General features: G+C 42.2%; 1 protein-coding gene across 1 annotated transcript in view; it reads right to left on the bottom strand.

Annotated features, from left to right (window-relative positions):
• CA5B (carbonic anhydrase 5B) overlaps window positions 1-25,279 on the bottom strand; it is a 48,768-nt gene that overhangs the window by 19,498 nt on the left and 3,991 nt on the right. Inside the window, exon 3 of the mRNA XM_021680831.1 lies at window positions 19,327-19,521. Within this exon, the coding sequence (XP_021536506.1) occupies window positions 19,327-19,468 (142 nt within the window). The 5' untranslated portion in view covers window positions 19,469-19,521. The remainder of the gene's footprint in view (window positions 1-19,326; window positions 19,522-25,279) is intronic.

Consider the following 25,279-nt stretch of genomic DNA (forward strand, 5'->3'; position numbering starts at 1 on the left):
TATTACAGTCTTCCAACGGAGATGAGGGCAACACTCCAGGGTTTTGGAAAAACGAAGGAAGGTACCGATGAATCTGGCGAGGAAAAGGAGTCATTTCTTTCTTTTTTTTAAATTTATTTGACAGAGAGAGAGAGAGAGAGCGAGCGAGCGAGCGAGAGCAGGAACACAAGCAGGGGGACTGGGAGAGGGAGAAGCAGGCTTCCCACGAAGCAGGGAGCCGATGCGGGGCTCGATCCCAGGACCCTGGGATCATGACCTGAGCCGAAGGCAGACGCTTAACGACTGAGCCACCCAGGCGCCCCCAAAGGAGTTATTTCTTCCTACTTTGAGCTATGCTAACCTTAAGAATAACACTGCCAGTCATTTCACCAGCAAAAAATGGGGTTTTGGTGGGGAGGGGAATAGCAGAGAATTACAATCTGGGACAAGCAAGCTATAGCAAAACCATACACAAGTCCAGAGAACAAAGAGGAATGCTCTTTTACAGAGGAAAGGAGGAAGCTGGGAAGGCTTTTAGAAACAAAAAGTCCACTGGAGCAACCTGGGAGCTGGAAGTGCAGTGGCTTCTCATTGCCTGAGCTGTAACTGTTTCACTGGCTGGGCTCTTGCTGGGGGAGAAGGGAAATCTTCCTTCCTCCTGCTGCCACAGTAAAGGAGTAGCTAAAGGAGTATCCACATGCAAAGTTTATTTCTTCCTGTTGGGTCTGCAACTGACAAGGAGCACTCCGACTCCACTACAGATTCAAGCGTTCAGGTGTATTGCACCAATCGTCCCACACAGACGCCACACATCACTGATCATGATTTTTCTACAAAGAATCAAGCACCAGGTGTTGTTCATGGGAAGTCTCTGATAAATCACAGTGGACTTCCTGTAACACAGAGAGCTGCTGAGACATCCATGCATGATGGATAGGACGTCATGCATAATCGGGGGTGCTCCAGTTCTCTGCCCCTTAGAAGCGCCCCAGATGGGTAGAACCAAGAGCAATAGGGAAAGTAGAAGAAACATGAATTGAGATAAATCATTACCAATGACCCTCTGAGCCTCACCCCACTACGAAGAATGAGAGTAAGGATCTGAGAAAGTGATAAGGTAGCTGCTATTCAGTCAACCCACTCTGTATGGCAGGTTCACAGAGACACCTTTTTTCATTTAAAAAAAGGCCCAGAAACTTGCCTCCGGTTGACCTTTACAAAGGAGACATTTGTTTTGCTTGGGTAGCTGGTAAAATCTATAAAATCGAAATCCTAGCCGTATGGGTTTTTTTCTTTGGGGGGGGGGGGAAAAATGAGACAGAGGGCTCTCCTGAGAGTAGACCAGTTGTTCTCAACAGAAGGAGGGATGCTGCCCCTAGAAGACGCTTGGCAATGTCTAGAGACATTTTTGGTTGTCACAACTGGATGAGAGTGCTACTGACATCTAGTGGATAGAGGCCAGACATGCAGCTAAACATGCACAGAATTGTATGACCCCAAATGTCAGTAAGTTGAGAAACCATGGTCTCTGCAAACTCAGGGTATTTTCTTTTTTTAACTATTTCTTTCTATAAAACAGTACCATCTTATCTCTGGAGAGATCCAAACCCAATGTTTTTATTGATTTTCGTACTATAAAAAGAACTGCTCGTTTGAGAACAAGAATTTTGTTTCAGAAACCTAAAACAGAAAATGCATTTGCCTGGTACAATATTTTAATATAATAATCTAATTAGAATGCAAATTAGAAAGCAACTTGTAGGAGTGCTGACAATACCGACTCCATCTTTGGCCCACCATCTTGCTCGCTGACCTGTCTTAGGTCTATGTGTTATGGGCCCCTTAGAGATTAATATTCGTACCTTAGAAATGCCAGCCAAGGCCAGAATGTGGAGAGGTTTGCTTTGGCCTCCCACGAATCTATTAGAGATAACACAGTCTCTCTCCCCTTCCTGACGCACATATGGTGCCACAAGGTCTGTTAAATGTTGGCTGTCAATTAGGTGCATGCAAACCCTGTGAAATGCATGTGAACCCTCTGACCTCACTACAGTGCCCCCTGAGAGTCCCCTCACTCTATAAAATCTGTGGACCAAGGTCCAGACTTTGCAAAGAATAGCTGTGTCTCGTCTGGATCGTCCGTCACCTGCCTGATACCCCGCAGTAAGTTACCCTGAATACAATTTGGTGTAAACTGTACGGAGTGGCCTGCTCTGTTTTCCGGTCTCAAAGTGCCTTCTCAGTTTGGGGGAAACTTTACTATCCTTCTCCCACCTTCTAACACAGGCAAACAGCCCTGATTCGGTTGTAAGGATGCCTGGCACAAAGAGACCTTGCAACTCCTTCCCCTCTAAGATACTCAGACTATGGCTGAAGGTTTGAGAATTCACACTCTTCAAAACCAATTCATGAGGGTCTCCTGTAAGGACTAGGCAAGAAGGAAACTAACAAGCAGATCCCCAAGACGATCCCTCCTTTCACCTTGACTCGTCCCCCACACTCCATTCAGGAAATGCCCAGAATCTACTCTCACCCATGCAAACACTAGCCCAAGAAAAGCAGGCCTATTCCTTCACTGCTCTTTTATGACCTTAACGCTCCTATCAATTTATGCCTTTTGATTCACAAGTTCAGCTTCTAGAAGGTTTCCTTTCCCCCACCACTTCCTCCTTTAGCCCAAACCATCCCCCCAACCAGGGGCCCGTGGTGACTGTTGCCTTAGTGAAGACAACTTTTGCCAAGGGTTTGTTCTGATAAGGATAATTCACATTTTTGTTCTGTCCTCCCATCCTCTTCCTCCATGTTAACAAAATACAGATTGAAATGATATCTTGGTAGTTGCTCATACTTTCCCTCAAAATAGGAAGAGGATTAAGTGTTCTGACTAACAGTGCTTTCATTTTCAGGGGAAAATGAAATAAACAGAAACAGTGATTTTATCAACCATGGTTTCAGTGAGCAGAGGTACACAATTTCCCCTCATTCAACTTCCCCCTTATCTATAAGTCTTGGGCTTAATTGCCACCTTCTCAGTAAAATGTTCTCTGGCTACTCTCTTATAATATGATCCCCTCTTCTTATTATTTTTTAATCATAACACTCTGATCTTTTTCTTTTGAAAGATTTATTACACTGGTATGGTTATTATTATATTCATATGAAGGGTAGCAGAATATGCCACTGTAGGAAAGGACAAATAATTTTTCCCTCTACAGTTCTAGGTCCTTAGGTGAGACCTCCCCTGCCACTGTAATAAAAAGACAGATTAATAGAAGAAAAAAATTTTTTTAATTACCTACTTCCTGACCAGAGACCCACAAAGATATGAGACTCAAAAGGCAGCCAGGTGATTGAGGCTTAAATACAACTGGAGCTAAGGAATGGGACAGGGCTCTGAGGCTTCAAAGTGGAGGAAGGCAATTCACGGGAAGGTGAGAAGAGGAAATGTATGGAGAGCCAAGTTTGCCTTCCCAAGCAGGTAAGTCTAATGAAAAATCTGTCTGTGGTAATAGCTCTCTTCCTGGTACAGCCCCCCTTCTTAATGTAAATTTCCCTGACAAAAGGATAACATTTACTCTGCTTTCAGAGCTTCTCCTGTGTCTGCAGTTTCTCAAAATAATCGGCTCAAAATAATCCTTATGCCAAAGAGGCATATTTTGGGGTGGTGAAGGGTAGCATAATATACCATCCCATATGTCTCTTTGGCATAAGGATTATTTTGAGCCAATTATTTTGGAAATAGCAGACATGGGAGAAGCTCTGAAAACTGAGTAGAAGTTACCCTTTTTGTCAGGGAAATTTATATTTATAAGGGAAATCTCCATATGTACGGGTGTCTCCCTCTCTGTACTAGGAAGAGGATGACTCTAAGTCACCAGAAGCTCTCATAGGAGGAGGCTGGACTTAAATCTACATTACAACCATGCCCTTGTTTACTGTGCTTTGCTTGGTAACCTCCCATAACTGCCCCCCCACCAACATCTCTTGTCTTTAGCTGAAGATGGTATTTAAGGTGATGGCTTGGGCCATCTTGGGGAGTTTCTCAGCTTTCTTAGGTCTCTCCCATGTATACAGGAGGTGTACATGTTACTAAACTTGTATTTGTTTTTCTCTTGTTAATCTGTCCTTTATTATGGGTGGTCTCAGCCAAGAACTCAGAAGGGTAGAGGGAAAATTATGTGTTCTCCCCTATACATATACACATAATTATCTGCCTCCCCCACTGCTCTGCAATCTACAAGTGAGCTGGCTTTCAATCACTGCTTGTGCACTGAATGTATAAGATAAAGAGCATCCCTGGGAAGGTTCCTGTCCTGTTTTATCTTTATTCCTCTTATCCTACTGACCACCGCATTACTTTTTCTTTAAGGATCTTTCAGGTTTATCTCTTCCTTGCCTTGCCCATGACCAGCAGCCCAGTTCAGGCCCCTACACCCTGGACTTCCTACCATACTCCTTGGTTTCTTTTCCTGTTCTCTCATTCCCCTCTACTCCATCTTCCCAAACTTTGGTTTTGACATTTTCTCCCACTGCTCTGACCTCTCTTTCTTTTGAACTCACATCATGTTCACTCTTGCCCTTTTCACACCCAACCATTGCTCCTTCAGTGTGCATTTGCTTTATCTGCTCACGGGGCCTGTGTCAAGGCCTGTCTTAGGGCCGGTGTCCTAAACTTCTACAACCTCTAGGCTGAACCTGGTGCCAGGCAAAAAGAAGGCACTCAATGCTTATTTTACTGATAGAGAAAACCAAACAAGTTGATACCAAGGCTCTCTACCCTTACCTCACACCCACAGTCTCTTCAACCAGGCAAGAAGGTTTAGGTCAGAAAACTTCCTTTGTTCCGTAGGAGCCAAGGGCAGGCCACCCCAAGATGGCCTACTTTGGCATGAACATTATTTTGAGTTAAAAGCAATCCAAACCCAGGAGATTCAGGAAAAGTTCTTTACCTCCCCTTCAACAGCCTGCTTTACCAGGAAGGGAGCTATTAACAGAGATTCCTCTTTACCTAGGGAACTCATCTGCATAAAAAGACAACCTCTGTTTTCCAAACACTTCCTTTCACCTTCTTGCTAATGGTCTTTCTCCCCTTTGTGTCCTCAGGCCTCTACCCCTCTCTTTAGTTCAAATAAGCCTCAGGTTGCCTCCTTGTCTTTGGAATTTCCATGTCTGTGTGGATTCCCCTTACATATGCTATTAAATTTGATGTTCTCTTGTTAATCTGTCTCATGTCAATTTGATTCTTAGTCCGGCTAGGACCTTGAAGGGTAGAAGAACTTCTTCCTCCCCAACAGTTGGCGTAGTCTGCAGGATACTTTAACTCACTGGACATCACGTGCCCCAACGCTGCCACAGCTGAGAGCTTGGGACATCTGACATTCAGCTGGCAGAAGGTGAGATTTCTTACCATGTCAGCCTCCCAGAATCTCTATCTGCAGAGTCCGATGGAGTGAGAATGGTGACAGTCCTTTTTCTCTCTAAATTTAGATTAGCAGGAGAAAGTATTTGTGGAAAATATTTGTCTTTCGGCCTAGTGACTCTGGTTAAATTTGATAGAATACTCTGGTTACTGATCCATTTCCTCCCAGAGATGGTCTTTGTTTTCTTTTGTCTGTATCATTTGAGGCACACTTGAGGTAAAGGCTGTTGTTAAGGGACATTTTGGAAGCCAAAGCCACAAAACTGGTGGGCACAGGCTGAGCACTTAAAAGCTATTAAAGCACTTACCACCTCAAGAAGACTCCCATGACAGGATAAGTTGGTCACAGAATGGGTTAGATTGACACTAGGTCACCTGCCAACCTCAAGAAAACCGTGTAACAAAGTATACTGTAAAACAACCCAGTCCCCAACCCTGTGGCACATCCTTCTTAGGTATTAGTGTGTCTCTTAAGAGACCCAAGGCTTAGCCAAGACTGTTAGCATGAGAATATTTTTCCTTTCTTTTGTTCTATGTCCTAAGAGCTTGGCTTTGTGACCAATGAGAACATTCTCTTTGGTCTCCACCATCCAGAGGGTGCACTTGCCAGTGTGCACCTTGGCGGCCAGTTAAACAGACTGGGGATCGAACTCAGACACTCTCTCTCTCTGTCCAGCTGTGTCAGCTCTCCAGGGTGTTGGACATGAGAGGTTCCAGCCCATAGGAACCTCTGTCATCCCAATCCTTGTTGCCTGTTAGTGCTGGAAAGTCCCATTCCAGTACCATCTATCCAGTGTCATAGATTAGTGGGTATGTGACTGAAGACATCTTACAATTTTGTGGGAGACTGGAGACCCCGTTCTCACCACACCATATTTTCTGCCTGTGCAACAAAGGCCTTTGCTTTCCTTCTTTTTTTAAGACTTTATTTATTTTAGAGAGAGAGTGAGGGAAGGAGCAGAGGGAGAGCGACAAGCAGATTCTATACTGAGTGCAGAGCCCCACGCGGGGCTCGATCCCATGACCCTGAGATCATGACCTGAGCCAAAATCAGGAGTCAGACACCTAACCAACTGAGCCACTCAGGCACCCCAGGTCTTTGCTTTCTTAGACTAATTTTGGGAGTAAACTTCTGGATCACAGGGACAGGTCACCTATGCCCTCCTTGGATGCATCTTGCATACATCTTCGGTTACGCCATTAAGGCTTATTGGTTTGAGTTGCTATTAATAGATCCTACTCATCAATGGCCAGACAATGGAACCTCTAAATTGGCTGTATTTAAAAGAAAAATTTTCTTTATACAGAGCTCTCACTTGTCTTATTAGTATAACAGCTAGTCTTAGGGACTCCCTTGACAAGATAAAATCACAGAAATTAGATTTAAGAATTTCCTTTCTATGTTAAGATTTATAGGTAGCACTCAGGCCTAATCTCTAGGTTCAAAGTATACAGGTCTTTGGGTAAATGCTGGAAGCCAGGAAATGAATTTAACAAAAGCACTTGAGACTGGCAATAAGGCTTGCAGTGCTCCTACCTTCCAAGGATTGATAACTAGGCCTGCCAGCTTCAGGCATTCCAATGCAACCTCCTTTGCAGGTGTATCCTAGACCCCCTACTATAAAAGAATTCATGTCTCCTAGATGGCAGCAAGATATTTTAAATTATAAAGCCCTTTTACCTCCACTTTGAAAAGGTCCTACTAAATTTAGAGATTAAAAAGAATGACTATTCACAAATCCTCTTCAGGGGAAACAGGACTAAAAATTTCTCTTAGGCCCTCTTACAAATGATCTGCAAAAGGCCATTATTCAGGAATTAATAGAAGCCCACGCTGAATTATGAACCCAGAAAGAAGGGTTAAAATGCTTTGTTAAAGGTTATAATGTTAAAATGTTTTATACAGACTTTACAAAGATAAAAATCTTTTGATTCCCATTTTAGTTAAAAACCTCCCTAATATAAAGAAGCAAATTTAGTTAAAAAGACAGGTCAGTCCTTTGATATTCAGACTATAATCTAGTTCTTTGAGGAATTAAAAACAATTCTTTGTCTTACAAATCTCTACAAACCCAGAAATGCAACTCCAGAAACCAGTCAAAGCCCACCCATCTTTACCAATTCTCAAACCTCACTTACTCCTCTCAAAATGTTTGTGGATATTATGAAAGATCACGATATTAAAACAACTGTCCTGTACTTTAAAAGAAAAGTAAATTCTTTTTTAAAAATTTTATTTATTTGTTTAACAGAGATAGAGAGAGAGCACAAGCAGGGGGAGCAGCAGTCAGAGGGAGAGGGAGAAGCAGACTCCCCACTGAGCAGGGAGCCTGACACAGGGTTTGATCCCAGGACCCTGGGATCATGACCTGAGCCGAAGGCAGATGCTTAACTGACTGAGCCACCCAGGTGCCCCAGAAGGGTAAATTTTAAATCACAATTACCCTGAAAATCTGGGGAAAAAAAAATTTTTTTTTGCATTCCTTCTGTCCCCTGAAATTATAAATCTTATGTCTTTAAAATGTAAATACAGCCCATAATTGCCTTAGACTGAAAAACAAAAGGGAAAAAGGTTTTTAAAAATACAAATTTCTAGAATGGCTTTTGTGCCCCAACTCCAACACCTCTCATAATAGACAGATATGCACCAAATCTCCATTTTGAAGAAAATGTGGATACTTTCTCTTCCTTTGTGATGTAAATTTCCTACTCCCAACTTCTTTAGGACCTAAAAGCCATTCTTTGAAATAAAAACAATTAGGGGGAACGTTAGAGAAAGTTTTTCCCCAAAACAAAAAAGGTGGGGAAAGGTATTTGGAAATTGGGCCTTTAATGTCCTTTCCACAGATCTTAGTAAGACAAAAGCTAGAAGACTGTTTGCATCTTTTTTTATTTTTTATTTTTTTTTTAAGATTTTATTTATTTTCTTGACAGAGAGAGACACAGTGAGAGAGGGAAAACAAGCAGGGGGAGTGGGAGAGGGAGAAGCAGGCCTCCCACTGAGCAGGGAGCCCGATGCGGGGCTCGATCCCAGGATCCTGGGATCAGACCTGAGCCGAAGGCAGACGCTTAATGACTGAGCCACCCAGGCACCCCGACTGTTTGCATCTTGTCTGTGTATGAGTGTCTATATATGTTATAAATTTTGGATATTTTCTCTATCTCTGGATGGTATTGCTAAAATTCACTTGTAAAAGAGCTCTATTTAGTTGGTTTGAAGGCAAGTGCCTATAAGAATTGAGTATTCCAAAACTCTGAAAGACAGAAACCCAAATCTTTTTCCAGGTTTATGTGATCTGGAAAAATATTCAGTACTAAAGCTAACTTAAGGTTGTTGGTTTACTTGAAATAAAATTGTCTTTAGAGTTATGCATTAGATGTCAAACTTTGATCTGTGTTTAATGAAGGTCAAATGGATTCTTCTTGTCTCTGTTGCAAATGTGTCAAAAATATTAGAATAATGGTTAACTTTGTCTAATGCCTCATGAAGTTTTGTAGGTATCTGAACATAATTGTCAAGAACAAGTAGATTAAATAGATGTAAGTAAGACTAAAAGGTTTATAGGTGAACTTTTAGGTGGCTTCCAAAATGTTTGGCAACCTGCAATTTTGGAATTTTTTTTTTTATTTAAAGATTTTATTTATTTATTCATGAGAGACAGAGAGAGGCAGAGGCAGAGGGAGAAGCAGGCTCCCCGCGGAGCAGGAAGCCCGATGCGGGGCTCGATCCCAGGACCCTGGGATCATGACCCGAGCCAAAGGCAGACACTCAACCGACTGAGCCACCCAGGCGTCCCATGCAATTTTGGAATTTTCCTGAGTCAGATGATGAGTTGAATTTGTTGAGTATCTGCATAATTTCCAAATAAGATAAAATAATAAAATAATAAACGTAGGTCTACTTTTGTCTTATTGCAAAGAAACTAAAAATAATATGGTTCTATTAGTAAATTTGCCATGTGATTTCTTTAAGAAATTGTACTATGAAAAAATGCATATTCCTAGAAATTATGAAATGTATTCATAAATTTACTAATCTAAAGAATACTGTATAACAAAAATTTATAGTTGCTTAGTACTTAGTTTTCACCAAAAGCTAAGGCTCCTAAGAGTTAAGAATTCTAATAAATGCAGTTAAGGCTACTAGAAATAATAAGAAAAACAACTCTGTATGCAAGAAAAGTAAGATCTGTGTTTTGGGGAAAAAAATACGAGGAATCAGAATACATTTCTGTTGAGGGAAAAGAAAGTAATTTTTTCCTAAAGTGAGACTGATTATTTAAAGAAGGAAAACTTAGGGCCAACTCTGAATGTAAACAAGAAAGTTGCAGGTTTATGAAAAGGGAATCTTCAGAAGGGAATTTTGTGTGTGGTCAGTACTAGCTAAGATTAGAATAAATTTAAGTAAGTAAATGGGTTTTAATGTCAAAAATACACTAATGCCAAGTTAAAATTGTTTTCCCTTTGTTAAAAAACCCAAAGTTTCCTTAAACTATTGATCTGCTCTTAATAAGACATTGTAAATGTTTTTATCTTTAAAGTTAACTGCCTAGGGACACCTGGGTGGCTCAATCGTTAAGCGTCTGCCTTCGCCTCAGGTCATGATCCCAGGGTCCTGGGATCCAGCCCCACAACGGGCTCCCAGCTCCGCGGGAAGCCTGCTTCTCCCTCTCCCACTCCCCCTGCTTGTGTTCCCTCTCTCGCTGTGTCTCTCTCTGTCAAATAAATAAATAAAATCTTTTAAAAAAAAGTTAGTGCCTAGAAAACAAGGATTCTGTGGTTTGCCAAAATAATTTCCTATGTTTATCAGGTCTTTGATTTACTTTTAAAAAAAACCTCTGAATCTTAATATTTTTAAAAAGCTAAATTTGATTACAGCTATGGAACCTTCTGTATTTGCCTTTGATATCTTATTGCTGAGTTGATTACATGGATAATTAAATACTATTTCTTAATGATCAGAGATCCTATTTAATAAAATGTTCAAACCTTTTGATAGTTTTTGACATACTTCCCAAAATCAAATTCTAAAATGAAATCTTTTGACTACAATCTAACTGAGATGTTCCAGAGAGCTCCTGGAACATTTCAAAGATTTTTTGAGAAATTAAACCTATTAGACTTATTTGGTATATTAAATTAAATGAGAAGCCTTGTCAAATAAGTGATATTAAACCCTATTAGATTATATTTGTGTAGATGTGTAATTAAAATAAGTGTTCTAAAAACTGCATACAACCCCTAGAAATCTGATGTTCTGGTATGTTATTATCTTGAAGTGTTGTGTGTCAAAGAAATAATCACACTTCCTTGCCACCTGCATCATAATGAACTCTAATCAAATCTTTAACCATGGCCTTTTTTTTTTTTTTAAGATTTTATTTATTTATTTGACAGAAAGAGCACAAGTAGGCAGAGCGGCAGGCAGAGGGAAAGGGAGAAGCAGGCTCCCCACTGAGCAGAGAGCCCGATGCAGGATTCAATCCCAGGACCCTGGGATCACGACCTGAGCCGAAGGCAGAAGCTTAACTGACTGAGCCACCCAGGCGCCCCATAACCATGGCCATTTTTAACTATTGTCATTTACAGTCACTGTTTTACACTGATGCCATTGCAGTGTATTTCATCTTCAGTGAAACTCACAGAAAAAAACTCTTGAGGACAAGTTTCCGATAACCTTAAGATCGTAAAACTGAACTAGGTAAGATTTTCTACAACTAGTGGAAATACTAGATTCAAGGAAAACAAAAACATGGGACTAAATGAACTGAGGATGAGGATTATAATTTTTGTGACTTTTAAAACATTTCCAACTTTTTAAAATGGTTTGTTTTTCAAGATTAAGGAAATCTTTTCTCTTAAGCTAACTTATAATTATACCATTATAAGCAGTATTGAAACATTTATCTTGTCTCCCTCTCTGAACCCTCCAGAATTCAGAAACTCAGTGAGAATTCTCATATTTTTATGGCAGTATATTTATTCTCGTAAGTTCAATAAGAATCTGTTCTCCTTGTAATAGGACACAGTTGGAGGCATTGGCTATATTACCAAGGCTTTGACTAGAATGTCATATTTGAGACCTGGATAGATTCAGATATGACCAGACAGCTTTAAGAAACTAAGAATGACTTTATGGAACCAATAAAACCCTCTGGAAATATCAGCCTATTACCTTGCTTACAGAATTCCCAGTAGCCATACCAGGTGATAAATTAGGTTACTTCCTAGCAGGTATGGGAACTTCAGGATATATGGAGAAGCTCAAGAAGAGGAGAATTCACCCAAATCTATAGGTATTGCAGACAAAGTCTGGCAGGTGTCTGGTGCAAGTTTTGGCTTGGTTCCTGGCCTTGAGGCTGTTAAAAGTTCAATCTAGAAATTCCTTATGAAAAGTTCTAGCAGGAAGAACAAATATTCTTAAAATGTCTATACTACCCAAAGCAATTTTCACATTTAATGTAATCCCTATCAAAATACCAATATTTTTCACAGAACTAAAACAAATAATCCTAAAATTAGCATGGAACCCCAAAAGACCTGAAATAGCCAAAGTAATCCCAAAAAAGAAGAACGAAGCTGGAGGTATCACAATCCCAGGTTTCAAGATATAATACAAAGCTGTAATAAGCAAAACAGTATGGTACTGGCACAAAAATAGACACATAGGTCAATGGAACAGAATAGAAAACCCAGAAATAAACCCACGATTATATGGTCAATTAATCTTCGACAAAGCTAGAAAGAATATGCAATGGAGAAAAGAGTCTCTTCAACAAATGGTGTTGGGAAAACTGGACAGCTACATGCAAAAGAATGAAACTGGACCATTTTCTTACACCATACACAAAAATAAACTCAAAATGGATTAAGGATCTAAATGTGAGACCTGAAATCATAAAAATCCTATTAGAGAGCACAGACTAATTTCTCTGACATCCCAGCTGAAGCAATATTTTTCTAGATGTGTCTCCTGAGGCAAGGGAAATAAAAGCAAAAATAAACTATTGGGACTACATCAAAATAAAAAGCTTCTGAGGGGCGCCTGGGTGGCTGAGTCGTTAAGCATCTGCCTTCTGCTCAGGTCATGATCCCAGAGTCCTGGGATCAAGCCCCGCATTGGGCTCCCTGCTCAGCGGGAAGCCTGCTTCTCCCTCTCCCACTCCCCCTGCTTGTGTTCCCCCTCTTGCTATCTCTCTCTGTGTCAAATAAATAAAAAAATTAAAATCTTAAAAAAAAGTAAAAAATAAAAGCTTCCGAACAGCAAAGGAAATGATCACAAAACTAAAAGGCAACCTACCTACGGAATGGGAGAAGATATTTGCAAATGACATATATGATAAAGGGTTAGTACCCAAAATATATAAAGAACTTATGCAACTGAACACCTAAACCCCCAAAAATCCAATTAAAAAATAGGCAGAAGATATGAACAGACATTTCTCCAAAGAAGACATCCAGATGGTCAACAGACACATGAAAAGATGCTCAACATCACTCATCATCAGGGAAATGCACATCAACACCACAGCGATATATCACCTCACACCTGTCAGAATGGCTAAAATCAACAACACAAGAAACAACAGGTGTTGGCGAGGATGTGGAGAAAGGGGAACCCTGTGCAGTGCTGGTGCGAGTGCACACTGGTGCAGCCACTGTGGAAGAGAGTATGCAGGTTCCTCAAAAAATTAAAAATAGAGGGGCGCCTGGGTGGCTCAATAGGGTAACCTTTGTTTTCCAAACATCTCCTCTCACCTTCCTGATTTTGTCTTCCTTCCCTTTGTATCAGTGGACCCCCACCCTTCTCTATAGCTCATATAAGCCTCATGTTGCCTCACTATCCTTGGAATTTCCATTTCCATATGGATTCCCCTTACATACACTATTAAATTTGATTTTCTCCTATTAATCTGTCTCATGTCAATTTGATTCTTAGTCCGGCCAGAAGGACCTGGAAGGGTAGAGGAAATGCTTCCTCCCCAATAGTTCACATGATCACATCTACCCATTTCTCTCATTTCTTAAAATCCTACAGGCTCTCAAGATCCCTTCCAGCCCCTTCCCTGACAGCCCCACACTACATTAAGCATCCCTTCATCTGCTGTTACTCCTTGGCATCTATTCTCTGTACCTGCACTGCCTAATAAGGTAACCACTCACCCTGTGTGACTATTTAAATTGAGATCTGCTACAAATGTAAAACACCTAGGGGCCTAAAGACTTAGTACAAAACCAAGAATGTAAAATATTTTATTTATAATTCTTATATTCATCTCATGTTTAAATGAGAATATTTTGGATATGCTAGGTTAAATATTCTTCCTTCCCAACAAATATATTGGTAAAAATAATTTTACCTATTTACTGTATTTTACCTATGTATTTGCTATATTAGAATGAATTTCCCCCAGTTTTGAGATGTAATTCACATATTATTTGTTCTTTTTTAAATGTGGTTGTTGGAAAACACAGAATTGCCTATGTGGCTCATATTGGTGGCTCACGTTATTTATCCATTGGACACTGTTGTTCTACACCCTCACTGGCTTTTTCTCCCGCGCCTTGCCCCGTTACCATCCTCTTTCTCGAGATGTGCAGATTTCCTCATGGAACTGAAGACCACCCTAGCAGGCCTGGGGCTCAGCACGGGGACATGATACATAGGAAGAGCCCCCTCCCAAAGACATTGTTAAGGATGATCTCAGAATCACAAATTGTTTTCTGGGAGCTTGAGGGCTGTTAGATGCACTTTGATGCTGAGCCCAGGTAGCTGCAGCATACACATGTGGCTATCAGCACAGGACACTAAAGCCCACAGTTCCTGGGCTTATTGTTAGCTCCCTGTTGCTGCCGACACCCCTGAAGCTATTAATACAATTCTAGGGGGCTCTTAAGCAGCCTACTGTTTCTGAGGGTTATTTGAATGTTAATGAGAGACTCGCATCCTGAATCTTTATTACTTAGGGATTACCAGAGTTTTCTGTGAAGACACTGCACAGCAAACTTTTTAATACTAACGTTCTCGAGGATTTTTGTCCTTCAAAATTAATTGGAGAAATAATGGAACAACTTTCTAACACAGTTCAGTTATAATACAGACCAGTCCTGTCAAATAGAACTTCTCTGATGACGGAAATTTTCAGTATGGTAAGTGCTAGCAACATGCAGCCATACCATTTTAATAAATTTATATTTACATGAAAATAAACACATGGGACTAGTGGCTAGATTTTATACAGTGCCATTCTATTCCACATTGTCCTAAAAAAATTATTTTTCTTCCATCTAAAAGTAGAGATCATGAATAATAAGAATCAATGAAATAATAATAAAGCAAATATGTACCATTTCAATTCTAGATGATATTCTTTAAATTTAATTAAATTAAGAATTAACATTATTAAATTTATATTATTATGCTCTAAGATCTCATGTTTAATTTTTTTAAAAGATTTTATTTATTTATTAGAGAAAGAGAGCATGTGCATGAGCAGAGGAGAGGGGCACAGGGAGAGGAAGAAGAATACTCCCCACTAAGCAGGGACCCCGATGTGGAGCCCAGTCCCAGGACCCTGAGATCGTGACCCGGGATGAAGGTAACGCCTAACCGACTGAGCCACCCAGGCACCCCTCATGTTTAATTTTTTAAGACTTTATTTATCCATTAATTTATTTAAGGTACATTGATTTCCCATTTACCCCTGTCCCCACACATGCAGCATCCCCCATTATCAACATCCCCAACCAGAGTAGGACATTTGTTATAATTCATGAACCTACACTGACACAGGATAACACCCAAAGTCCATAGTTTACATTCTTGGTGTTATATATTCCATAGGTTTGGACAAATGTATACTCACCTGTATCCATCATAATATACAGAGTATTTTTACTACCCTAAAAATCATCTGCTCCACCTATTCATCCCTCCCTATACTCTAACACATGGTAACTATTGATCTTTTTACTGTCTCCATAGTTTTGCTTTTTCCAGAACGTCATATAGTTGGGATCACGGAGTTTACAGCCTTTTCAGATTGGCTTCTTTCACTTAGTAATATGCATTTAAGGTTCCTACATTTCTTTTCATGGCTTCATAGCTCATTTCTTTTCTTTCTTTTTTTTTTTAAGATTTTTTATTTATTTGAGAGAGAGAATGAGAGACAGAGAGCATGAGAGGGAGGAGGGCCAGAGGGAGAAGCAGACTCCCTGCCGAGCAGGGAGCCCGATGTGGGACTCGATCCCAGGACTCCAGGATCATGACCTGAGTTGAAGGCAGTCGCTTAACCAACTGAGCCACCCAGGCGCCCTCATTTCTTTTCAGTGAGGAAGAAAATTCCATTGTCTGGCTACGCCGTAGTTAAGATATCCATTCATCTACTGAAGGACATCTTGGCTGCTTCCAAGTTTTGGCCATTACGAAGAAAGCTGCTGTAAGTATCCATGTGCAGGTTTTTGTGCAGACATCAGTTTTCAACAGTGCTGGGTAAATACCAAGGAATATGACTGCTGGATTGTATGGCAAGGATATATTTTGTTCTAAAAGAACCTGCCAAGTTATCTTCCAAAGTGGCTGTACCGTTTTGCATTTTCACCAGCAATGAGTAAGAGTTCCTGTTGCTCTATACCCCCATAACCACTTGGTGTGGTCAGTGTTCTGGAATTTGGCCACTGTAATAGGTGTGTGGTAATATCTTGTTGTTTTAATTTGCATTTCCCTGATCACAGAACACATAGTAGGGCACCTTTTTATACCCTTATTTGCCATCTATAGATCTTCTTTGGTGAGGTGCCTGTTAAGTAAGGGCTCTGATCCATTTTTTTATTAGATTTTTAAATCAAATTTTCTTGTTGTTGACTATTCGGCTTTGTTTCCTGATATGCTCTAACCCTAGATTTTTTATGTGACAAAATAAATTTCAGTAGAAGATATACTAAGTGAATTTGACTTTATTTTCATCTTGGGTAACAGGTGCAGCCTTTTATCTTTATTTTGTCATATTACAAATCAAGTTAAGATTGTCAACACTGTCTGCTCCTTGAGATAAGAGCAAACAGCAATGTGAGTGGACAGCCAATGATTCCCTGGGAAGGGCGGGGAGCGGAGTGAAGGTGAAGCACAAAGCACAGATAGGCTCTAGGGAAATGCTGCTTTCTGAATCTGCTATATCCTCCTACTTCCTTTACTCCTCATTCTGCTTAACCCAACCTTAACAATGTTCAAACATCTGAGGGAGGCACTGAGCCTATAATGATGATGATAAAGATGGTGATGATGATAATCCTAGTACTAGAAGTAACGTGCCAACAGTCCTCACTGTGTGGCAGGCACCAGCTAAGGACTTTCCATGTTATCTTTTCTAACCCTCAATGATCTTGGGTCACTCTGTCACACAAGTAGACAATGGGCCTTCTGCTGGAGTTTTAAGTTGCCAGATACAATGTGTATTGTTTTTACAACTGATCAGTGGAGGGTCTGGGATTTAGGAAGACAACATGCTCAGTGGCTCAGGGCAGCAGAGACTATAATATTCTCCCCTGTGAAAAGGGAGGGGTGGTGCAATATGCCAAAAACCAAATCAAATCATGTCTGTTACCTTTTTTTCTTAGTAACTTAAAAACAAGAACATCTGATGTGACAAATTAATCACGGAAAGCCCACATCTCCCCAAGCCACCACTTTTTGTTTTAGTCAGCCCTAGAAGAAGCAAACTATCCTAAAGACATTCGTATGTTGGCTTTTAGACCTTTAACTTTCAACTCTCTGTTAAAAAAAGTAAAACTCTAGTAAATACATGAACATGACTAATTTTTTCCATTTTAAGCCTCAGACCACAAAATGCCAGTGCTGAGAATAAGCCAGTCCTGGTAGGATGTAGGTCTGTTGTTAGGAAGCCACACCCAGCAACCAGAAATTTGTTATGACTCCAACCAGTTCACTTGAATGAGAACACTGTCATTGTTGGAGGAAACAAAGTAAATATATAATAGAAATGTATTTATGGAGCAGTTCCAAATCCTTGGATTTAGCTAGATTAGTTTTACTAATTTAAAAGCATTCCTTTCTTACCTTCTTCTTTTTTTATTACGTGCATATGAAATCAAAAGAGAGTAAACCCAAAGAGAAAAAGTGGAGAAACTTAGACCCAGAAGGAAGGCAACATGTGAAAACTCTTGTCAATTCCTTTAAAATCACAGAAAATATGAAAAATTCCTCTTTAACAATATACTTAGCCATTTTACCTCTCCACAAATTCAAACTCATCTCTCCACAAATAAATACATTATTCTCTCCTATCGTCCCACTGATTCTTTTTTTTTTAAAAGATATATATTTATTTATTTATTTGTCAGAGAGAGAGAGAAGGAGAGAGAGCACAAGCAGGGAGAGTGGCAGGCAGAGGGAGAGGGAGAAGCAGACTCCCCGCTGAGCAGGGAGCCCCATGCGGGACTCAATCCCAGGACTCTGGGATCAAGACCTGAGCCGAAGGCAGACGCTTAACCGACTGAGCCACCCAGGTGTCCCCGTCCCACTGATTCTTAAGCAGGGGCAGTTTTGTGCCCCCAGAGCTCATTTGGTAATGTCTGCTGATATTTTTGGTTGTTACACCTGGGTGGGGATACAACTGTCATCTAATGGGTATTTGGCAGGGATGCTGCTAATCACCCTACAGTGCACACTGCACCCACAACAACACAGAATGACCCATCCCTCGTGTCAATAGTACCTCGGTGCACAATCCCTGCACCATAGGGACGGGGCAGGGAACTGGTATTTCAGGAGGGGAATGAGATACGAGAGCGTTCACGTAAGGCCATCTGCTGCCTCGCTTGATATGCTGCGTCTACGGCAGAGCACACACTGGTAAGCTGGTCAACTAGAATGAACGCTGCCATTTGTGACTTGAGAAAGAATATTCCAGAGCGTGAAGCTACTGACCTGCTGACAAACATTAACATGCAACTTCCAGAACGTTAAGACTCACAGAAATAATTCGCAGTCTGTGGATCAATGTCAGTAAGAAGACTGTTGCTAACAAGAACGATACAGAACAGGTTCCAGAGTATTTGAAACTGGGACACCTCTCTTATCCTATTTCTGCGTGACATCATTTTATTTATTTATTTATTTATTTATTTATTTATTAAGATTTTGTTTTTATTTATTTGACAGAGAGAGACACAGCGAGAGAGGGAACACAAGCAGGGGGAGTGGGAGAGGGAGAAGCAGGCTTCCCTCTGAGCAGGGAGCCCGATGCGGGGCTCGATCCCAGGACCCTGGGATCATGACCTGAGCCGAAGGCAGACGCTTAACGACTGAGCCACCCAGGCGCCACCGACATGACATCATCTTAACATGTTAAAATTAGTCAAGGAAAGAACTTTCCAAACCTATTATGGAAATCATTTTGCAATATATACGTGTATCAAATCAGCACATGGCACACCTTCGACCTACACAATGTTAGGTGGCAATTCTATGTCAATAAACCCGGGGGAAAAGAATTTTCCACATTTATTTTAGAAGACAAAGAAACAAGCAGTTATTCTCACATTCTCAAGGCACATAATCCCACTCTGGAATGCCACTGACACCTATGGATAAACACAGGACACACGTCATTGTCATGCAACACCAAGCCTCTCACTCTCCCTTTTTTTCAAAAGTTTCATTTATTTATTTGAGAGAGAGAGCATGGGCCAGCGGGGGAGGTGGGGGGCAGAAGGCAGAGGGAGAGGGAGAGAGAATCTCAAACAGACTTCAAGCTAGTGTGGAGCTCGATGCGGGGCTCAATCTCATGACCCTGAGACCGTAAGCCTGAGACCACAACCTGAGCCGAAACCAAGAGTCGGCCGCTTAAGCGACTGCGCCCCCCAGGCACCCCCACCTCTCGCTCTCTTTAAGGCAGCAGCGTACTCACAGGCTCGGTTCCGGCTTCTGTACGTGCAGGTGTAGAGGCTGCAGGGCCTCGCTGGCACGAACCTGGGGGTCTGCAATCTTCTCCACAGTGACTTGCATGGAGAGGCTTGAAGAATGACTCTCAGGCTACTCGTCGCCACCATGTTTAGCTTGAAATCTTGACCGGGTCCCAAATAACTTGCAGGAACCTAATAACCTAGAGGCAGGAGGACAGAGGAGGCAAAGCTATAAACAACGGAGACTGACCATCAAGTGGAAACCTCTAAGCAGGACAACACCACTCAGACTATGAGTACACATGGCAGGGGTGGGGGTGGGGGTGGGGAGGGGGAGGGGAGGAGGGGGGGATGAGTCGGTGGTTAATCCGCTCCTCTTCCGGAAACTCACTGGTTACCCCAGGAGGACAGACTCTTTTGCTGTGCCGTCCACTTCCCACTGCTGCCTGCACACCAGCCCCGTGGACTTGGGTTCTTCCCGCTCCCGACGCTCCCTCCCGCCTCAGGGCTTGTGCAGATGCTCCTCCTCCACCCGTGCCTGGTGAATTCCTCCCCTCCCCTCAGGCGTTCCTCTCCTGCACCACCTCCTAGAAGCCTCCCCTGACCATGCGCTCACCGCTCACTGGGTGAGCCTGGCGCCCTCTTCGGCTCCCTCACGGTGCTGCCTGCAGTTGCACACCTCATCGAGAATGGACTTTATGACGCCACCTCCCCAGCCACGAGCCCCGCGGCGGTAAGGACCCTGTCTGTCTCTGGCACAGCTGCATCTCTCAGGGACGCAGTGCCTGGCCCGTGAGGGCAGCTCGGTGACCTGGGCACACTTCCTTGGTGAGGGGGATGTTGATCCCGATTCCAAGAACCGCACACTGTGAAGTGATTGCCAGCAGGTTCTTGCACAGTAGGAAGGGCTTTTCCTAGATGCCGCCATCACCCTGTTGTGTGGTTATCTATACTTCTGAAACACTTTTAAATGCTTGCCATTTAAGAGGAGGGCCTCGTATCCCTACCGATAAGATCTGAAGGAGGACCGTATCCAGAGACAAATCTAAGCTAGTCTCACAGGGATGGGAATTCTGCCAGTAAACGTTTGCATTTCAACACTTATTGTCATTTCCTTTGTTCCAGGAACCATGTGGGCTGCTGGGATGCAAAGCGGAACAAGGCATGAACTCTACCTTCCAGGTGTGCAATTAATTCCTCCCCCTTGGAGCCTCTGGAAATGCACATCATATGGCAAGGAAAACCATCCATGACTCCTCAGATTCTGCCTTTGGCCTATCAGAGGGCACTCAAAAGTCTGGCAATGGCGGCGCGGAGGAGAGGGGCCCAAAGTCACAAAAAGAAATTATGATCCCTACCAATGCTAAGCAAAGAGGCAAATGTTCTCATTTCACCCTTCCCTCTCTTCATGTACTTTACTGCTTTTAATTGGCTGTGAAAGAGCTCTTCTCCCCTGTACTGCTGCCCTTGACCCCACTAGATCGGAGCTAGAGAGGAGAAGGCTACACCTAAGGGAAAGGAGAGAACAAAAAAAATTACACCTGAGCTGTGTCCAGTAAAAGCAGGAAGCAGAGTTACTTCCTATTACTGCCTTGAAAGGAACAAATGAGGGCTCCAGGCAGAACCCTTTATAACCAGCAACAAGCCATGTGTCTGGACAAGTATTGCAAAGTGAACTGTGGCAAACAGCCAGCCTCTCAGCCTGGTGCCACGCACTCTGTTGTATGCATCACTTTGCCAGTGAACACACTGAACGCAGGGAGCAAAGATGCACGGTCACCACATTAAAGGGGACTGGTCGAAAGTTCCGAATCCCATCGAGGCTCCTCACCTGCTGGCCTAACTCCTTACCTGGGGTCTTTAGACCAGTGACACCTAAAGTATGTCTGCACTGCCAAGAGATGTCAGAAATTCTCAAACCAAGTTAAAATCACTTTTGTTTAGTTTTATGTGTGTGCATACACACACACACAAACACACACATTTTGGGGGGTATGTCAATATGTACCTTATTTAAGATATACAAAAGTCTGACTCAGCGGGGCGTCTGGGTTGCTCAGTGGGTTAAGCGTCGGCCATTGGCTCAGGTCATGATCTCAGAGTCCTGGGATGGAGCCCCGCTTCATACTCCCTGCTCAGTGGGGAGTCTGCTTCTCCCTCTGCCCCTCCCCCTGCTCGTGCTCCCTCCCTCGCTGGCTCTCTCTCAAATAAATAAGAAATCTTGGGGAAAAAAAAGTCTGACTCAGGATTTCAAATACAGATTGGTAATAAACTTTCAAGATATTATCTTGATAGTGCCTTGAGCCAAGTCAAAGTCCCTCATTTTCAAATACCTTCATTAACTGAATTAACTGAGCAGGCTTAAGGAATAATAGACCACTGGCTACCTCATTTCAGAATCTATTTCCTTTTTTCCTTTAATTTTTTATTTTGGCAAACTTCAAATTTGAACAAGCAGTGGAAATACTAGAATAAAACCACCTATCTACCCAACACTTTATTTCAATAATTATCTGTTGGTGGCCAAGCATGTTTTATTTATATCCTCCCTCCTACTTCCCCTCTCTGTGAGACTTTGAAGCAAATGACAGACATCTTAGAAACTTGTCCATGATTATTTTCCATAGGAAAATATCTCCAAATTAATTTATAATTTCTTCTCCATAAAAATCATCTGTAGGAAATAGCCTCTGGTGGTAGTTTATGGACAGAATATGAAACCTATCAATTTTCCAAAATTAAAAAATAGCAAAAAGCCCAGTAACCTGATACTTTCTCAGCGCTCACCTATTTCTTCATGTAAACATTTCACTTCTCTCTTGATCTCTCCACCCTAATCTTGGATGAGAGTTCACGTCAAGAACTTTATGCCTCTTTCTAACTTGTAAGACTATGTGCAGCATGAAACTGTATACTTTATAATTGCAGATCAGCAGAGTAAAAGGATTTTTTGAACTGAAATATTTAAGAGTGAGGCTTAATGTACACCCTTCATCTTTTTTTTTTTTTTTTTAAGATTTTATTTATTTATTTGACAGAGAGAGGTAAAGCGAGAGCAGGAACACAAGCAGGGGGAGTGGGAGAGGGAGAAGCAGGCTCCCCGCTGAGCAGGGAGCCCAATGCAGGGCTTGATCCCAGAACCCTGGGATCATGACCTGAGCCGAAGGCAGACGCTTAACCATCTGAGCCACCCAGGTGCCCCGGAAGTTATTATTATTCAAACTGAACTTGCTAAAATGCTCCCCATGCTATAAATGCAAACACTAAGAAAATAGAAAGCAGTTTGCGATGATTTTTAATTTCATGTTTTTCATTTTCTTTCTGAGATAATACCATCAAACAATTCCAACTACACAGGGTTCTCTCTGATAAAATCAATTTGACAATAAAATGAATTTTTAAAAATTCCTAAGAGGTATGGGGAAACCTTGCCTGAATTCTGTGCTTCTTTCCATTGACTTCCATCCCTGAATTGAAGCAATAATGAGTGATTATCCCATGCAAAGCACTGGGCTGGGTGAAGATGAAAAAATCATGTTTTCTCCCCATCCCCACAAGCTTGCAATCTATTAAGAAACTATTAAACAAGTAATCTTTCTGAGTTTTTTAGTTACCTTTTTATAGTATGGTAAAATACACATATTTATCATTTTAACCTTTTTCAAGTGTACAATTTGGTGGCATGAAATACATTCATGATGCTGTGTAACCATCACCAGTGTCTGTACCCCAAACTTTTTCATCATCCCCAACACAAACTCTATACCTATTCAACAAAAACTCCTCATTCCTCCGCACCCCTGCTGCCCCCAGCAACCTCGGTTCTACTTTCTGTCTCTACATATTTGCCTATTCTGAATACTTCATGTAAGTGGACTCATACAATATTTTCCCTGAGTCTGGCTTACTGCACTTAGCATAATTAAACAAATACTTCTAATCAAAGCCAGATGTGATGACAGCTCTGACTTAATTCAATGAGAACACAGAGAGCAGAGGCTCTAAGTTTCAGGACGGGGCAGCATCTGAACCATGTGTCATTAGGAGAGAGACAATTTTAACAGGAGGGAGAAAGGTAGAGATAGACAGGCATAATGTCAGGGATTATGAGGACATTTGGGGAGGCGGGGGTGTTTAGGAGTCAAGGCTGGAGAGGACAATTAGGGTTGAAATGGGCAGAACCTTGGGTTTATTCAATAATCCCAGTGTCAGAGGGAGGTTGGCAAAGATGTGGAAAAGGACTTCTTTCTTGCTTACAATTAGATAGAAAAAGAGACCTAGTAATTCCCAGGAAGACAATGACAAGTACAACATACACTCAAAAGACAGGACATGCTGGTTAGTCCTTCAAAGGGAAAGATGTAGTAAGATACAGTCAAGGGCATACCTAACTGCCAAGGGAGTTATACAGACGAGTCGGCATGCACTTGGTCCCGCATAAGGGGCTCTATGGGGATCTGAGGCATGTTAGCGGGGTGCCAGAGAAGTCTGGGGGACTGATCCTTGGCCTAGCTCCACAGAGAGCCACGGCTGTGGTCATGCCTTGGGCAGCTGCCCTGCACTCCGCAGTCATGCTGCTTGTGCACAGTGCTGAGGCTGGGGGCTGATGACACCTGGCCCAGAGGAACTGTCTCCTGCCCACTTCCAGACTGACTCTCTAGGGCTAGGGGTACACCAAAGCTCCAGACGGCCTGACACCACCTCACCCTCTCCTTCCTCCTCCTTCACAAAACTCACCCAGTGGTGGGGCTGCATGTTGTGGTGTGGAAATCTGACCCTCTGTCTGGCTCCTAAGAATACTGCTGACCTCACTGCAGTGGACATAGACTCTGAAGATAACTTTTTGTGTGTTTAGACAAAAAAGTCCTGTTTTGTAACAAAGCTAAATGTATCTGAGCTTCCCATCATCCCAAGTCTGTTATGAATATTTCTTTCTTTTTTTTTTTTTTTTAAGATTTTATTTATTTATTCATGAGAGACAGAGAGAGAGACAGAGGCAGAGGGAGAAGCAGGCTCCCCGCGGAGCAGGGAGCCCGATGCGGGACTCGATCCCAGGACCCTGGGATCATGACCTGAGCCGAAGGCAGACGCTTAACCGACTGAGCCACCCAGGCGTCCCTGTTATGAATATTTCTTAAGGTGCTGGCCACACAGATGCCCGGGGGATGCAATGGAACCAGATGGGGATTTGAGACTAACTTGAAGAATACCGATTTCCAAGAGACTGGAAGGCCCTCAGGTATTATTCCGTACATAGAGGACGGTTTCCGACGACCCCATGTACATAGCACAGGATGGAATGCAGTGGGCAGAGTGGAGCCGGGAAGGTCAGTGACAAGGAGATTCCTTCAACCATCCTTCATTCAATCCATCACTCTTTTATCCTTTCATTCATCAGGATAGCAACCAAACATCTATTAAATGCCAGACACTGTTCTAGGATCATTGGGGGGATAAAACAAAGTCCCTACCCTTGTGGAACTTACATTCTAGTAGGGGGAGACAGACAATAAACAGCAGTGTAATACGTAAGTCAGTTGTACAGACATTTAAATTAAAATATACTCAGTGAAAAGCAGAGCAGGAGAAGTAAATTTGGAGTGCCAATGGGAAAGGAGTGTTGCATTTAAAATAAGTTGCTCAAAGGAGGCCTTACTGAGAAGGTGAGATTTGAACAAAAGATTGAAGGAAATGAAGGAATTAGTAATAGGACTAGCAGGAGGAAGGGTATTGCCCAGGAAGAGGGAATTGCCTGTGCAAAGACCCTGAGGTGGGAGCGTGTCTGGCACATACAAGGGGATAGTAAGGAGACCAGCATGGCAGGAATAGAGTGTACTAGGAGGAGGGTAGTAAGGGAGAAGGTGGAGAGGTCATGGCTGCCAGATCATGTATATTTCTAGGCTACTTTGTAAAGGTTTTTTCTCCAACTCAGGGTTCCTCAACCTTGACATTATTGGC

Source organism: Neomonachus schauinslandi, chromosome X (genome assembly GCF_002201575.2).
Source record: "Neomonachus schauinslandi chromosome X, ASM220157v2, whole genome shotgun sequence".
Lineage (NCBI taxonomy): Eukaryota > Metazoa > Chordata > Mammalia > Carnivora > Phocidae > Neomonachus > Neomonachus schauinslandi.